This window comes from Camelus dromedarius, chromosome 10 (assembly GCF_036321535.1).
Source record: "Camelus dromedarius isolate mCamDro1 chromosome 10, mCamDro1.pat, whole genome shotgun sequence".
In the NCBI taxonomy this organism is placed as follows: Eukaryota; Metazoa; Chordata; class Mammalia; order Artiodactyla; family Camelidae; genus Camelus; species Camelus dromedarius.
In genome coordinates, this window is record NC_087445.1 from 3,678,915 (window position 1) to 3,697,086 (window position 18,172).

The following is an 18,172-nucleotide window of genomic DNA, read 5'->3' on the forward strand; positions in this document are numbered from 1 at the left end:
ACAGGAGCCTGAACTCTGACTTGAGTAAGATGGTTCTCCAGGACATCAGTCTGCCATCTTCTCAGTCTGCCGGCTTTCCAACACTTGCTTGCCTCAACACCTTGTTTCCCAATTTATTGGCCTTTTGTGCGGTAAGCAGAGCAAGCTTGGACTCAGTAACAGCAGAACAAACAAAGGAAAATTTAGGGCCGGAGAACCCCAACTGGCTTGATTTCTTTGGAACAATGCACTAAGCCACTAATTATGTGGCAATTCTAGGATTTTCCCTTTGTAAAGATTAATAAGGTAACTTTTCAGACAGATAATCCAAAACTTAGGTGACCCTCCAGAAGCAGAGGTGATGAGGTGATGGCCACTCCAGCCTTAAGGTAGAATCACCCACCCCCTCCAGCCCTCTTCTGCCCAAGCCTCCTGCAAGAAGTAAGATTCCTGCATCCCAGGCTACCATTTCTTTTCAGCTAGCTTACAGAATTTTACATGTGAGTGGTTTCCAGTTCTATCAATGATAGTTTTCTTTTCTTTTTTTTAATTGAAGTATGGTCAGTTACAATGTGTCAATTTCTGGTGTACAGCACAATGTCCCAGTCATGCATATGCATACATATATTAGTTTTCCTATGCTTTTTCATTAAAAGTTACTACAAGATATTGAATGTAGTTCCCTGTGCTATACAGAAGAAACTTGTTTTTATTTAAATCTATTTTTATATACAGTAGCTAACATTTGCAAATCTCAAACTCCCAAATTTATCCCTTCTCATCCCCTTTCCTTGGTAACCACAGGATTGTTTACTATATCTGCAAGTCTGTTTCTGTTGTGCAGGTGAGTTCATAGTGTCCTTTTTCCCTTTTTTTTTTTTAGATTCCACATATGAGTGGTATCATATGGCATTTTTCTTTTTCTTTCTGGCTTACTTCATTTAGAATGATGATTTCTAGGCCCATCCATGTTGCTGCATGGCATTATTTCATTCTTTTTTATAGCTGAGTAGTATTCCATTGTATAAATATACCACAATCTATTCAACTGGTGCTTTGACATTAGTTTGCTCTGGCTGTTATAACAAAGTACCATATAATGGGTGGCTTAAAATAACAGATACTTATTGTCTCACAGTTCTGGAGGCCAGAAGTCTGAAAACAAGGTGTGGGTTTATGGTCTTAGTTCCTTCTGAGGGCTTGGAGGGGAATCTGTTCCAGGTCTATCTCCTAGTAGCTTGTAGGTTTTGTTTGTTTATTTGTTTAGTTTTTATGGAGATACTAGGGATTGAACCCAGGACCTCATGCATGCTAAGCACATGCTCTACCACTGAGCTAGACCCCCATCCACTTCTAGTAGCTCGTGGATGCATTGCTCCAATCCTCTATCTCCACATGGCCTTCTCCTTATGAGGACACCAGTCACATGGGACAAGGAGCCCACACTATTCCCCCTCCATGACTCATTTTAACCAATGGCACCTGCATCCACCCTAATCCTAAATAAGGTGACATTCTGAGGTAGAGAGGCTCAGGACATCAATGTACAACAGCATATTTTGAGGGGACACAATTCAACCTGTAACAGCTTCTCAAAAGGGGAACCCCATACTAGCAACAGCATCACCTGGGAGCTTGTTTAAACCATAAATTCTTGCGCCCCACCCTTGACACACTGACTTAGAAACTCTGGAATGACAGCAAGATAATGTATATTTTAACAAGCCTTCAGGAGATTCGGGTGCACACTGAAGTTTGAGAACCATTGTTAAACTCTACATTAACCGTACATTAAAAAATCATTTTGTAATGCTACATGTGTATCTTGCCTTTTCAACAGAACTGCTAGCTTTGGGGGCTGTCTCTGACTATACTGATCCCATGTTGTGTCTCCCACATTAGTAATCAACTAATGCTTACTGCTTACATAAAACAGGCTAGAATCTAGAGTTCTGTGACCTTCAGGTTGGTTTTATTTTGTCTGATCATGAAAGCCAAAATTAAAAACCTAAATACCAGACTGTTCTTGAAAAAACTGCAAGATCTAGCAACACTGGATCCCAAATCCCACATGGCAACAATCAACTGATGAGTGGTTCCCCCTCAAGAGGTGGGGCAGGAGGGTTTCAGTTAGCCACAGTCCCCACCATTCCCTGATGCCTACCCAACACTGAAGCCTTATGTAGACCCACCTCACTCATTTACATCACCTGTCTGGCCCCTAAAGGCTTTTGGGTTTGACCCATGTCTGATCAGAGGAAACCTGAACTATCCACAGCCTGAAATACTTCGCTGTTTCCGAGCAGCAAGTTGAGGAAGAAAGCTGTAACAGATCAGCTGTGGGAAGGTCGTTTTCCAGTAGAGCTTGTTGGGGGAAAAGTCATTCTTCAAAACTACTTTCAGAGCTTACAGAAATTTTAAAGGGTAGACTATGGACTAGGATTTGACAACTGTGCCTTTAATGCAGATACCAAGTAGTTTCTGTACAAAGGATAGAAAAGATACCACGTCTGTTTCTCACCCAGATCACTGGAGGTGGCTCATGAAATACTGAGTAGGGAAGTGGTTTGGGGGTCTCTTTCTCAGTGGTAAGGACAGGCCTGGAGTTCAGGGGTGGAAATTCATCCAACCACGTGGAGACAGGCTTCAACAGGGAAACAAGCTTCATCAGGAAGCCTGCAGGAAGCAATACTTGCCATGGAGTTCATCCCAAAGCAGTAAATGAAAAAATATATCCACTCAAAGATGATCATTACTGAACCAGAGGATACAGACAAGGGGCCACTGTTACGCTGCAGGGCTGTTTTCTGACAAATTCTTACATTTTATTCTCTCTTTAACAAACACTGTATCTCAGCAGTCCTAAGAAAGGAGAGAGGAGATGGGATAAGTCACTGGTGACTCAATCTTCCTTTAAAGCTGTTAGAACAACAATAATTTTCTCAAAGGCAAGGATGACCCTTTCTCCGGGGCAGATCTAATATTCTGAATAGTCTATTAAAAATTACAGCACCTCTTCATGGCAAAGTACCTGTGGATACAAAACGGGGCAGACTTGTGACATGAAAACAAGGGTGAACGTTCCCTCCTCAGGCTTTAGTCCCCCGGAACTAGTCAGGGTTCTCCAGAGAACCAGAACCAACAGGATGTACATATACAAAGAGAGAAAGATTTATTTTTAAGGAGCTGACTCACACAATCATGGAGGCTGACAAGGTGAGTCGACAGGACCCAGCTGGTGACCCAGGAGAGCCAATGTTTCACCTCCAGTCTGAAGGCAGGAAAAAGCCAATGTCTCTGCTTGAAGGCCATCAAGTAGAAGGAATTCTCTTTTATTCAGGGTAAAGTCAGCCTTTTTGTTCTATTCAGGCCTTCAACTGATTAGACGAGGCCCACCCACCACTGGGGAGGGCAATCCGCTTTACTCAGTCTACTGATTCAAATGTTAATCTCACCTAGAAACACCCTCAAGACACAATCCAGAATAATGCTTAACCAAATGTCAGGATACCCTGTGGCCCAGTCAATTGACACATAAAAGTAACCATCACTACCCTTCACATGCCTGGTGGGTGAAAAGGCGAGAGACAATCAGCTCACAGGGGATGCTGGAATCTGAGGAACAAATACCCAGGGGAGACAAACATGCATCTGACTCTGTGGCTAAGGGGCCATTTCCTAAGGTCCCTCCTGCCCCTTCCACCTAACAGCCATTCTTCATAAGCTTGCTCAATTTTTTTTCAAGGTTGCCAAGCAATGAACCACGTAAAGCACCTAATAGAATGGTTACAATTAAACATAAATACTGGACGGGGGAGTGCCAAGATGGTGGAGTAGAAGGACTGACTATACTTCAACCAAAAAACCCAAAAACTAATATTGACGATAACAAGTGCCGATGGAGCCACTGGGCGGGTTGTAAAATGGTGCAGCCACTTCAGAAAACAGTTTGGCAGTTTCTTCTAAAATTAAACGTGCAGTTACCGCATGACTCAGCAATCCCACTCCATGGTATTTACCCCACAGAAATGAAAACTTATGTTTACACACAAGCCTGCATGGAAATGTTTATAGTAGCTTTCCTCCTGATCACCAAATACTAGAAACAATTCAAATGTCCTTCAGTGGGTGAAGAGATAAACACCACACAGTGGAATACGACTCAGCAGTAAAAAGGAGCAAAGGACTCTCATGCACAAATCTCCAACGCGTTATGCTGAATGAACGAAGCCAGTCTCAAAAGATTGAATACTGTATAATGTTATTTATATGATTTATGAAGAGACAAAACTACAGTGATGGAGCCAATGACTGCCAGAGGGCAGGGGGTGGAAGGTAGGTGTGACTATAAGGAGCTAGTACCAGGGAGTTTTGGGGGTGATGGGACTACTCTGCATCCTGATTTGGGTGGTAGTTACACAAATCTACACGTGTTAACTTTCATAGACTTATACAACCCTCCTCCAACATCACATTCATTGTATAATTTAAAAAAATTTTTTTAAATCAAGTGGTAAAAAAGTAATTGTATGACACCCATTTTATTCACAGGATAAATGCACCTAAGGGAACATATCTATGGACTAGGGGTCAGTCCACAGAAGCTGAACCCAGAATATACACAAGCATGTGGCAATAACTTACAGGCATCATTTGTCTATTTTGATATATAAAGGGGATTAATGACATTCTTGGGCTATTCTCTGAAAAGTCAAAACAGTTGTGATCTGTATAATTTCTTTCCCAGGAACTTTGCATTCATCATCTCTTATAACAGCCTTAAGGGAGGAAATTTAGTCTCAGAGATGATAAAGGATTTGCCCTGGATTTTGATTGCAGTTCTGTCTGGTTTCCAATAAAGCCACAGCGAGGATTATAATGTGATTCCACTCCTTTCTCTGCTGAAGCCTGAGCAGGCGCCTTAATCCTCTGTGGTCTTAAAGTCCTGCTCTTCCCATAAAGCAGTGGTTCTCAATGAGGGGAGGGGAGAAAGGAGATAAAAGATTCTGCCCCCAGGGGACATGTGGCAATGTCTGGAGGCATTTTTGGTGTCACAGCTGGGGAATTTGGTGGGTAGAAGCCAGAGATACTGCTCAACATCCTACAATGCCCTCTGAACAAGGAATTATGCAGCCCAAAATGTCACCAGTGCAGAGGCTGCGAACTTCCTAGAAACATGTATTAAACACATCCATGAGCCAGACGCCTAAATTCTCGTATCATTTATCTCCTCAAAGCAAAAAGGTAGGTAGATGAGGTAGGTGTTATTGACCCAAATTTATAGGTAAGAAGATTGTTGCTCGGATGCATAAAGGAACGTACCCAGATTCCAGTGACAAGACAAGAACCTGTGAGCACCCCAGGCCCTGTGACTGCAAAGCCAGGTCCCCACAGTGCGGTGGCCCGGGGCTGGGCTGCGTCCTCTATAAACCTCCCTTCACTTCCATCTCCTCTAGTCTCAAAAATCACCTCTTAGCCATAAGAGATCTGCAAATAAGGGGGAGCTTCTCGGCTGGTGGAAGGGCACATCCGAATCTAGGGCTCCAGGAAATGGGTGGGGTCTGTGGTCACTAAGAACCACCCGATCTTGCTCTATCCATCCCTCCTTCTGCCCTCAGGGTACTAATGTCTCCTCCATCCAAACAGCCCAGAGACGCTCCCTGCTGTGTGTTCCTGGAGGACTTCCTCTCCTCTCCCGCCAGCCAGCCCACGTTGCTGGACCCATCACAAGGAGCGGGGCCGCCAGGCAGAGCGCCAGGGACAGAGGGATGCGTCCCAGCACAACGTGCTCCAATCAGCTTCCCACAGTAACATCCCCGATGGGCAGGGTGTGACCGAGAACATAAGCAAAACGCTTCAAAAACAAGTCCTATAATCACCTCTGAGTGATTCTGGTTCAATTCTACCCTTTCATGTAATGAGTGCTGACACCAATGGTGAAAAATGCTGCGTGTGTGTGTGTGTGTGTGTGTGTGGCCCTGCCCCAGCACTCACAGTTCCAGGATCAGGATGACGTCCGTCTTGTTCTCATAAACCTCGTGCAGGGTGATGACGTTGGGGTGCTGGATCTCCTTCAGGATGCTGACCTCCCGCTCGATGTCCTCCCGGCTCACACCCCGCCGGCTGGATTTGGTCCTCCTTTTCTTGATGAATTTGGCCGCATACTGAAGACCAGTGCTTTTCTCTCGGCATTTCTTCACAACTGCAAACTGCCCACTGAAGAGAGAAGGCGGAAGAGATTCTGGGTCATTTACATGCATACACACGTTCTTTGTTGTTCACTGAAAAGCCAGGTGTGGACAAGGACGTGGCATGGGGCAGGGCGCGGGGAGGGGGGACAACAACATAATTGTAAACGGGAACGTCTAAATTGTGGGAAATGGACAAATTCAAAAGATGTTTCTTACTATATTTCAGTTGCATTAACCTTGTTCCTTTACGAACAGTGTTGCAAGGAATAAAAATTCTTTCCATGAATTACATTTTATCCAACAGATAATAACGCCTCCATTTCTCTGCTCTCGTCCTTCTCCCCATTTCAGATTCAGAGCCCATGGAAGGAGCTCCCTTCTTGACCTCTCTTCCAACAAGCTCTAGGAAAAGCAGGGATCAGGACCAGGGAACTGGCAGAAAAATATACAGGGCCCTGCCTTCAGTGACATACTTCTGGCACAGTATTTATCAGTTGAAACGCTCACAACAGGAACAACAAAATACAGGCATACCTCCCTTTACTGTGCTTCGCTTTACGGCGCTTCACAGATACCACAGTTTTTACAAATTGAAGCTTTGTGGCCACCCTGTGTTGAGCAAGTCTGTTGGCTCCATTTTTGCAACAGCATTTGTTCACTTTGTGTCTCGGTGCCACATTTTGGTAATTCTTGTAATACTTCAAATGTTATTATTATTATATTTGTTATGGTGATCTGTGATCGGAGATCCTGGATGTTACTATTGCAAAAACATTATAACTCACTGAAGGTTCAGATGATGGTTAGCATTTTTTAGCAATAAACTTTTTAAAATTAAGGTATGCACATTGTTTTTAAAGACATAATGCTATTATTGTACATCAAATAGATGACACTATAGTGTAAACATTAACTTTTATATGCACTGGGAAACAAAAGAATTCGTGTGACTCTGTTTACTGCCGTGGTCTGGAACTGACCTGCAGTATCTCTGAGGTCTGCCTGTGTATACTTTGTTCATGCTTCAGGGACTGATAAGCCATATGCACTAGACATGTGCTGGTTCCTTCTCCAGCATCACCTCTCTCCTCTTCCCTTCGCAACAACATCTACCTCTAGGGATCTTTGGTTCTGGGAAGCAGACTCCACCCCCAATTACAGACACAGATCCTGTGACCTAGACTAAGCCAATCAGTGCACTGTATTCTCCCAGCTCCAGTGACAGGCACATGACCTAAGTCAGACCTAAGTAAGAATATGGAGACAAAGTTTTTTCTGAGACACTTTGACACCCCCCCCAAAGCTGCTGCCGGTCATCTTGGGACCACTCTTGATCTAAAGCAGAGGTACAGCTGGCAAAAGGAAAGAAGCCAAGTCTGCGGTAACACTATGGAGAGGCTGGATCAACCCTAACCTGAAGTCATCTACTTTTAGATTTTTCAGCAAGATAAGCCAATAAAACTCCCTTTACCGCTAAAACCAGTTTGATGTGGGCTTTTTATTTCTCGCAGAGGAAAGTATTCTAAATTCAAGAGCATGCAACCAGAGCCTCCTACCCATGTGTAAAAGAATACAATAACCGAGCTTAACGCAAAATAGTAAGGTGACTATATAAGCAGGTGAGACCTTGAGAAGGAAGTAGGCTACCCTGAAAGCAAGTGCAACACAATGCAAAGCGTTTCCTGTATCAATGCTGGCACCTCGCTTCCTCCCTCAAGTCCACATTTTGGTAATTCTTGTATTATTTCAGGGCTGATCCACCCATCACAAGATCTGTACGTTTCTTGGCACCTGCTGGGGAACTGCTACGTGGAGAATTATCACAGTTATTTTTAGCTAGCTTTATTCCCCTCACATGAAGACAAAAGCGAAAGAGAAAAAGCAAATTAAGGCTAATATTTTGATGGTAAAGAATGGATACTTTCACAACGTTACTCATTTAGTTTAGCAGTGGGAGGCCAGTGAAGAAAAAACAGATAGTGAAGGATTATTTTTATAGCAGTGTCAATTTTTTTCTTGCATGACGGGTTATTAATACCTTCTTTTCCCCTGCAGCAGGATAGCAGAGAAACTGAAGGATAAATCACATCGCCACGCTAGCACCTTTGCCTGTAAACTCACAACCTTAAAGTCATGCGATTGGTTATGACTTTATTACAACCATTTTCTGATTTCTCTGGGGAGTAAAGAATGGTCTTTCTCTCTGGTGGGGGGCGGGGGTGAGCAGCAGAGAAGATGGGGCTTACAGAGAAAAGAGGAAAAACAGTGTGAATACAAAACGAAGTTAGCTACTGCTTTACAGAGTTCAGTGACGTGGTGCTTGTAACCCCCCTCCTCTCAAAGGCAGTCTTACGTCCCCACTAAGTGCTCTCGAAGGACCCAGCCTAGGACCTCCATCCCAAGGCAGCCTAAGCTGCCAGGAGCTGGGCCCGTGCACCCATCTTGCAGTCACAGCTCCTTGTCTCGGGGGCTGGAAAGGCAGACACCGGGCAAACCCAGAGATTTGAATCATGTTGCTTTAAAAGACAAGACCTGGAGGGGTGTGTCGCCCAGCTGTAGCGTGTGTGCTTAGCATGGATGAGGTCTTGGGTTCAATCCCCAGTATCTCTATTTAAAAAAAAAAACAAACCAGTTGGACAGCTGCAAATATTTAAATGTAAGCCTGAATTCAAAGACTATCCTGAATGTGTTTTCACATTCCATGCTCACCTACCCTAAGGGCTGGGTCAAGGTGCAGTTATAAACACCCTATGTGCCGAGGCCAGGAGTGTGTGCACAGATCTAAGCTGACCACGATGCTCAGGTTTGCAGTGAAACATCTGGAACCCAGTCCCTCACCAGACCATTGATCCCGCACTCACACCTCAGGGTCCTCTCCAGTGGGGCGCCGGCGGGAGAGGAGGGGATAAGAGGTCGGCAGGTGGGAAGACCCCCACAGCCCTGTCCAGAAGACATGGTTCTGGTGCCCTAGGGCAGCAGGCTAGCGGCCTGGCTAACTCTGGCTGCAGAGGGTCAGGCGAGGGTGTAGAACGATTCTGGGAAACACGTTCTAGACCTATCTCAATGCCACCTCTTTAAAGACACCTTTCCTTATTTATCGCCAACTCCTCAACAATCAGCCTCCCTACCTCCTGGTGCAACCAGCGCCCTCTCCCGCACCCGAGTCCACGGGGCATCTCATACCCCTCTGGGGCACTTGCTGTTTCCTGCTGTTTCCCATTTCTTGCCCATTTCCACCCCTCCGAAGCCCGTAATTCCTTCAGGACAGCCGGCTGTCAGGTGCCTCTTCCACCCCCCGAGGCACTGGGCGCACAGTCCCTCCAGGAGCCCACGCACAATGCTGATGTTCTGCTCTTGAGCTCTGGATCTATCCCCCAAAACACCAGAGCTGCTATCCTGAACCTGCTTCCCTGTAACTCCACAGAGCCGTGGGGCGTCTAGGGGCACAAACGGCCCGTGTCTGAGTCTGGGCTCCAATGCTTAGTAGCTGTGTAACTGTGGGCTTACTCACTACTTAACCACTCGGCCTCAGTTTCCTTATCTATAAAGTGGGTATAATATAGTGCCTGCCTGGGAGGGCTGCTGGGACGGAGGGGTGAGGGTTAAATGAGCTAAGACGTGTCAAGGGGTTAGAAAAGTACCTAGCAATAGTAAATCTTCAGTAACTGTGAGCCAGTATCTTCCACAACTGGAGCTCCTGTCGATCGCTCATGGTTGCTAAAATCTCAGAGCACTGCAGTGTCACCACCCAAATGTCACCTCTCACGACTGCCTGGGGGAAAAGAGCCCTAAAGGGAAAACCAAACCGAAACACACACACAACAGGGCTGCACTCTGTTAAAATGTGTAAAACTGGTGGGGAGGGTATAACTCAGTGGTAGAGACATGCTTAGCGTGCACGAGGTCCTGGGTTCAATCCCCAGTGTCTCCATTAAATAAATAAGTAAACCTAATTACCTCCCCTCAGCAACAACAAAAAATTAAAGAAATAAATAAACCTAATTATCACCCCCCAAAAAAAAAGAACAAAAAATAAATAACATATTTTTTAAAAATAAATAAAATGTGTAAAACTACTGCCACATCTGGCAGCTGGCACCCGCCTCCCACCACATCATCCTGTCCTCCCTCCTCTCACGGCCCCACCCGGAGGGAGAGCAGCTGCTCAGGACTCCTGCTCCCTGCAGCTGGCTCTCCCCCAGCGCTGGGACCGGGTCCCAGCTGAGCGGGGGCGGGCGGGAGGCGCCGGGTGGGCACTGGGTGCCGTGCCCTGCCCTTGCGTTTCCACAGTGCCACCCCCTCAGGTGGCCAGTGGGCTGAGGACAGACTTCTTGGAGAAGAGACCCGTCTCTAAGCACTGGGATTTGCTTTGGGAGGCTGAACTGCTGTTGGACTGTTGGTTAACTGCATCCTTCCCATCCGGGGCCGCTGGTCCTCGGGCCGCAGCTCCCTAATGCTCACTTTCCACCCTGGAATCAGCCACTCTGGAGGAGAGCCATCTTCTCACCCTCTTCCCCTCTCCCCACAATGGAAAAAAACAATTTGCTTGGGACTGTTTTTGGCAAAGGCTTTTGAATCTCGGGCTCCCGGAGTCCCACCCTGAGCCAGCTTCCAGGGTGAGCTCTGAGTAGGAGAGTAAATGCAGACAGAGAAGCAAAGCCACCACCGCTGCCCACGTGGGGGGCTGCCTGTCACTCCAGCCCCTACTGTGACAAACACAGGAGGCTCCTCCAGGAAGGACACCCACACAGGCTGCAGCGACAGTTCAACGGATGGGCAATGTAGCTTCCTTACAGGAAACCAGAAACTCACTGTAGACTAATATTTAAGCTCGAAGAAACAGAGGGCGGGGGGGCCTCAGTTTTTGCAGGATCCATATTCGCGAATGCACCTACTCGTTAAGATTTATCTGTAACCTACAAATCAACACTCATGGCGCTTTTTGCAGGCATTCCTGGGTTTGAGTAGCTGGTTGTGGATGGGCACGTCCCCAGCTGAGGTTAGTCAGCTCTCATACTGCAAATAGCATCCCTCTCATGATCTGTTTAGCACCACCTTTTAATTTTTTTTTTTTGCATTTTGTCTTTTTTGGTAATTTGGCCATTTACAATGGCCCCCAAGAATGGTGCTGAAATCCTGGCCAGTGTTCGTTCAGCACAGAGGCTATGACACGCCTTACAGAGAAAATGTGCATTAGATAAGCCACATTAGGCGTGAGTGACAGTGATGATGGCCGCTGAGTTCAACATGAATGAATCAACAATATATATAAATAAGGTGCCTTTAAACAGAAACACACATCAAGCCAGGTTATGCATTGATCTGTTGGTGAAAATGTTGACACCAGAGGCTAACAGGAACCTAATCTTGCATTTCCTCCAGGAGCAAGGGTTCAGTGTCTGCTAATTCAGTGTTTGCGGTACTGTGAATAATAACTGCGTGTCATTTTAAAAATTTCAGTAACAATCTCTGTCATCTAATAACTGACAGTTCGCTGCACTAGGTACAGACAGCCACACTCATTTTGAGATGAAAACTTTCAATTCAGTGTAATAAACATTTATTAACCACTAGTGTTCAGACATGTACACAGATAATGGGACCCATCCCTGCTATAAAGGGTTATCTACTAAAAAGAAGATTTCTTTTAGGAAGGAGGTTATAGCTCAGTAGTGGAGCGCCTGCTTAGCTTGCACAAGGTCCTGGGTTCAATCCCCAGTACCTCCATTCATTAAACAAATAAATAAGTAAATAAATAAATCTAATTGCCTCCCCCCAAAAAAGAAAATTTAAAAAGTAAAAAAAAAAAAAAAAAAAAAGCCGTGTTTCAAACATAATCACAAATTTTATTAAAAAGAGAAAACCTTTAGCTAAAAGGAGCAAAGCTTCATATAGAACAACCTATTTAATTTCTAATTTAATTTCTTTTTCTGATTTACTAATATATCTAATTAAACACCACCCTTGCAGTCACTCACTGAATGGTGTCCAGGATGTTATGCAAGGCGCTTCAGACATAACCTTATTAATAATCACAACTATGAGATTCATGTTATCATCAGCTCTTCTATCGATGGGAGAAACCAAGCCTCAGAGAGATTTTTAAACACTGCTCCAAATCATTCAACAAGTAAGATGCATAACTGAGAAACGAATCTCAACTCCAGTGTATTTGCCTCCAAAGCTCTATTCACTGCTATCCTGGGCTTGTGTCCATTTCGTCTGGAAGATACAAGCCACCCCCTGTGAAGTCCCAGACAGGACCGGCGCATCATTCAGGAAAGAGTTTGATGAGGGGAAGGCCAAGGGAGGGGACCTGAGGTTAAATAAGCTGGGGCAATGCAGCCTCCTCCTCCCCACTGAAAACCCAGACAGTGTTTTAATTCACCAAAACCATCTTTAACACGCTCAGAGGGGCTCGGCAATAAAAAGAAAACCTTGTTTGCGTGTGCGCTTAGGACGCGCGAGACTGACAACGAGAAAGCAGTGCAGGAGGTTCCTTTCCAAGGTCAGCGCACAAGGATCACAGGCAATTTGTGAAACGTTCGTGGTTCAGCAGGCCCTATATATTTCGTAGTGCACTAACAATAAATGTGTTGAACTTTGTTTAACCCAGTGGGGCTTTATTTTCAAATTCATTTCCCTGTGGGAGACTTGCTCTCGCTTGGGGGAAGACTAGATGAGAAGGTGTTGCATTCAGAACAGAGGAACAGCAAGCCAGCTTGATGAGAGTATTTTTTTCTGCCTTATGGGTTGGTACCTAACCTAGGGTCTCACATTTTCATCACTGGCTTTAATCCAGACACCACATTAGAACAAGCTCCCACCAAGGAAGAGGGGTACAGACTCAAAACAAGTGGCCAAGGCTGGGGAGGGTGTAGCTCAGTGGTAGAACACACGCTTAGCATGCACGAGGTCCTGGGTTCGATCCCCAGTACCTCCATTAAAAAAATAAATGAATAAACCTAATTACCTCCCCTCCCCTCAAAAATAAAACCTAACCAAAAAAGTGACTAAAACTATGTTTAACTTTTCTTTGATTTTAAATATGTATCTACCCAGTGCATATGACAGTTAAAAATTATTTATGGTAACTATTTATTATTGTGACTTCTTTACATTAATGCTGGAAACAGATCTGGCTTAAATCAAACAAGTGGATCAGTCCCATCTCTCCCCTCCTCCCAAGATCTGCAAAAAGGTTTTTTAATTAACACAAAATGATTTTTTTACTTTTGAATTCATATATCGACCCCCTGGCAAACTTTCAGTGCTGGTTTCACAGGTCATCTATTTTTCTTGCAGAGCTGTGTTGAAAGACTGGCATTGACTTGAATCTTGCTAGAATACTGGAATTACAGGTCTTAAATAAGAGGTGAGGTGACAGAAAAGATTTTTCAAGGATGAGTTAACGTTTGATAATGATTCGCAATTATGACAAGGGAAAAAAAACCCTGAAGGGTTTATAGACTAAGGAAGAGAGAAGCATGTACACTATAATGTGGGAAGGGCCACCTGGGGCCACTCCAGGGGACAGGGCAAGGTCAGGAGACCCAGGCTGTGTCCCGAAGGCTGGAATCCAACCAGGAGATGCGAGCATGTATTAAAGCGATGGTTTCCAAGAGGAGAAACAGCATGACCCGAGGCAGGGAAGGAGGAAGGAGTCTGCCCAGTATTTTTGAGAGAAGAGGAAGTGGTGGGGAGGTCTGAAGGAACCCCACAAACAGAGCCCTGCCCCGGATGGAGGAACACCAGCCCCGACTCGGCCAGCAACGTGGGAAAGCAGGGACCTCGCTGAGCCTCGGCCACGCGTGACACTCAGCACAGCACATGTAAAGGAGGAAGATCTGCAAGCTGCCTCAGCTTCGTACTTCTCAGAGAAGCCAAGGGGGCCCTTGAAAAGCTGCACCTAATTTCTTCCTGGCACGTTTCTACCCAGCATCCTTGAAATCGAAGTGTTAAGTCTCTACATTTTTTTTTCCCCATTAGGACTCAACAAAGTTATTTTCATTTTGGATGGGACCTATTTGATTTGTCCCCTTTGGTCCCCAAATGACTTTGCGGCTTTGCCTGGATGCTGAAGTTTGAGCCTGGGGGTAAGTGATGGGAAGCAGACTGCATTTTGCAAAGGTGGCCTCGGCCGTGTCTTCCATCTCCCACGCTCTTCCACAGGGTGGCCTGGCCCCTCCCATCATGAGGTGGACCCTCATCCTGGTGCCCTGGAATCTAAGCCTTACGTGACCAGCAGAACGTGGCGGAAAGGATTCCAGGGCTGTTGCCTGGGTTCCTCCGCCTGCACGTTCTCGGGAGCTCCCTCCTGGAACCTAGCCACCACGCTGGGAGAAGCCCAAGCTGTTTGGAGAGGCCGTGTGGAGGTGCTCCCGTCACCGGCTCCTGCTGAGCTGACAGCAGCTTTCAAAGGCCAGTGGGGCGAGTCTTCAGGTGGCTCCAGCCCCGGCCAACATCTTCATGCCACCACCTGAGAGACCTCAAGCGAGAACACTCACGCCACCCACAGAAGCATGAGCTCACAGTAAGTTGCTATTTTAAGGCACCAAGTTTTGGGGTGGTTGGTTGCACAGCAATGGACAGGTTAACAGCCACTAAAAATTTGTGGATGATGAGTTTAAAAGATGACCCCAGAAGCTGTGCGGAGGAAGAATTCACTACCGAAGGCAAGGGGCCAGAAGGTGACCAGTGTCCCAGAGAGCCTGGGAAAGGAGCAAGGAAGTCCAGACCACCGTAAAACCAGGTCCAGGGCAGGGGGGTGGGTGGTCACACAAACACCCTCCTCGTTACGCCAGCACAGGGGGACTCACTTTTCAGGTCCTTCATTTCTCATCTTGGCAGCAACTCCTCATCTTTCAGGGGAAGTGCTGCATGCATCATTGACAGGGGACCTCTGCACCGGAACCCCAAACCGACAACAGCAAAACCCAAAGATCTCACTGAAACACCTGCACAGATTTCCGGCTGAGCAGTGCTCATCTCCAGGGTATCCCTCCCAGTGCCTCCGGTGAAGCAGGTCCCCACCTGGGAAAACACAAAAACCAAACTCCCCAACAGGACCCAGGAAACACACGGCCACTTAGTCTCCATCCCAACGCCCAGCACCCAGGGTCTACAGAGAGTGACATCACCTGTCCGGGTCTCAGGCGAAGAGGAAGCACTTTGGCATCATTCAGTGGAAACCTCCCCTTCCGTCCTAACCACCGGCTGCGCAGACTGCAGAAGACGATGATGGTTAACCCAGCACAAGAAGCCGGTCCTCCAGCACCAGGTTTAACTCTCTTGGAACGTTCCCGTGGGGCAGCCCACACCTGGACTGCTCTCTGCTGCCTTTTGAGAAGCTTCGTGTGACAGGCAGGGAAACCACTTTTTACAAAGAAGCAAAGTTGGTGATTTATTACTCTTAGTAGTAGCAGTAAAACACAAGCAACCCTCCAAAAACTATTTTAAACAGCTACTGTGGGTCCATTAAACCGGCACATCATCTGGAGAACAAGTTCCCCCAACGGTGAGAAGACAGTACAGGTTGCCAGGGTACCAACAGGGAGAAGCAGAGTTTACCAAGGGGATAAACAGCAGCCCGTCACCCCGGGAACCGGGACAGCGCACGCCCGTCAGGAGTGAGATGCAGAGCAGAGCGCTGCCTGAGGGTGGCGGCGGGGCTCTGAGCAGGGCGGAGCACCTGGGGACAGCATCCGCCCGGAAGACAGGACCCACAGAGAAGCCCGCCCAGGGGAACAGGGCCAAACCCAGGGCAGGCAAGGGTCTGGCTTCCCACACAAGTGCGGTGTTGCCAGTGGGTCAAAGAAACCAGATACACAGAGTATCGAGTGGCTCGAAGCAGCCTTGTGATAATGAAGGAATCAGCAAACCAGAGCAGGTGAGGACGCAGAAATAAGGGGAGATCAGAGAGAGAGAGAGCAGCAGGTGTCCTTGTTCACTCCACTTGTCCCCAGGATGCCCCTCTGGAGGGGGAAGGTCTGCAATCTGTCTGGAAAAGCACTTCCCAAAGTGGGTTCTCTGGGGCTCATATAAAGACAGGCTACTTGCACAAAGAGCTTCACAGCCAAGCATTTAGGGAAAGCTGGGTAAACAGAGTCACAACAGGCCTGTGTGTGCAGGACCTAGCAGATCTGGCCCTCTCCAAGACAGGGCACAGCAGCCAGCATTTCCGCGGGTTGGAGGGTGTTATTAACCACAATTTTTGTTTTTTTTAATATTGTGAAGTCCAGTTTTCTTAGCAGAGTTTGCTTTGGTCCTCTCTCCCAGTTAATGGTCAGCTTCCAAGAGCTAGAACTGACTCTGTACACACTGTTTCCTTTTCCTTTCAACACAGAGCTGCAGTTTGAGGTGTTTCCTAAGGCATGAGGCCCCTCCTTCAGGTCTGGATGGGGCTGAGCACAGAGCTGGGGCCAGGTGCCCGCGGGGTCCAGACCTTTTGGGGCTCTGACCCACCAGAAGGGTGGGGACCAGCTGACTGGGGCCTGGGGCTCTCCTGCCTCCTCCTGGAAGTGGTCTGGGCTGCTCACAGGAGACAGGCAAAGCCAGTCCTGAAATCTCAGTCCTGATGGGAGCCTAGTACCATCAGAGACCAGCAGGGAATTCGGAGATTTCCTTTCCTTTCAGCCGGATTGGGTATTTTCCAAGGCAACCGAGAGCAGGCTGCGAAGGTGTGGAGAGCGGGAGCTCCAAGGCAGAGGGCAGCGACACTTGCTGGTTGATTCACAGGTGAACTCGAGCCCTCGCTCGAGTTCCTCCACCTTGGACCACGAGCACTACCCCCGGGGGGAAGGAGCCCGGATCCGTGGGACCCTTAAAGCCTCCTTAGCTCCTGATTTGCAGGAGCCTAAAGAAAATGCCTTGCTGGGGTGCATTGCACTCCCTTTGGTTTCTGTTACTTGTTCCCACGCCTCATACTGCCTGATTCAGATCTGTCTGCGACTTAAGAGACTTAAAAACCACAGGGGCGAACAAGACTATGTATTTCTTGCGATTGGGCAGAGGGCTAGGGGGACCTTCATCCACTCCGCTCAGCACCACCCCAGGACCTAACCCAGGATCAGGCACTGAGCACGGGCTCGGTGCTTGATAGCTGTTTGTTTTTCTTTTTAAAGCCAAAAGGGAAAGGAAAGAAGAAAACAAGCATTGGAAGAGTGTCATTTAATACCATCTAAACAATGCGCCAAGGGACCAGACAAATAAATCAAACAGCAATCCTCCAAATATTTTCCCCAACTAGAGTAAGTCCCACATCGGAGCCTGTGAGCCCAGTTTCGTGGAGAGGCAAATGCTCTTGTAAAAAAAAAAGGTGTCATGCCAGGACGGGCTCTCCCATTTAATGGACGGTGACCACGTCAGGTGATTGGAGATTGGGGCCTCCCACCCCAGACAGCTGGAGCTGCAGGGGGCCTCAGGATGCCGCAGACGAGACTCAGAGGGGTGGGTCCGTCCTTTTTTGATCACTCTGATCTCGGCAAGCTACCCTTCGGGCCCATCTCACTATTTGATCCTCTGACTCGGTCACGTAATCCCCTTCCAGCTATTGGACTAAAGGAAACTGGGCCATAAGGTACGATCTGTTCTCAACTCAGCAAGCTGCTCTCAGGGGAAAATGGCTGAAAAAGGGAGCAGGAGGTTCATATAACTTCATGGCAAGAGAGGAACAGGGAGCTGACCTGACGCTCCTTATGCCGCGGCCAGAGAGAAAGCGAATATTCCGTTCAGGGTGGGGGAATGAGCTCAAGGTACCGAGAAAGGACCAGCTGGGAAGACTGATGAATATAACTGGGCAAATACTACATTGAGCTGCACAGGCTACATGTAGCTTACAGGGACTGTGGGATGACCCCCAAAGCCCCTGAAATACATCCTCTCTCCAGTTCTGGAGCAGAAAGACTATTTGCCTGTGAGCTTGTTCTCATGAGCAGGTTTGGGGCCCTCTGTCACACTTCGCCAGGGGAGGAATTGGCTCCGTCTCATCCCAGGAAGTCAGG

The 18,172-nt window shown here is 47.2% G+C and overlaps 1 protein-coding gene across 7 annotated transcripts in view; it reads right to left on the reverse strand.

Annotated features, from left to right (window-relative positions):
• Positions 1 to 18,172, reverse strand: part of DAPK1 (death associated protein kinase 1) — a 180,601-nt gene that overhangs the window by 82,138 nt on the left and 80,291 nt on the right. For all 7 annotated transcript variants that reach the window (XM_031447142.2, XM_031447148.2, XM_031447144.2 and 4 more), the window contains exon 3: positions 5,974 to 6,195. In XM_031447142.2, the coding sequence (XP_031303002.1) occupies positions 5,974 to 6,195 (222 nt within the window). The remainder of the gene's footprint in view (positions 1 to 5,973; positions 6,196 to 18,172) is intronic.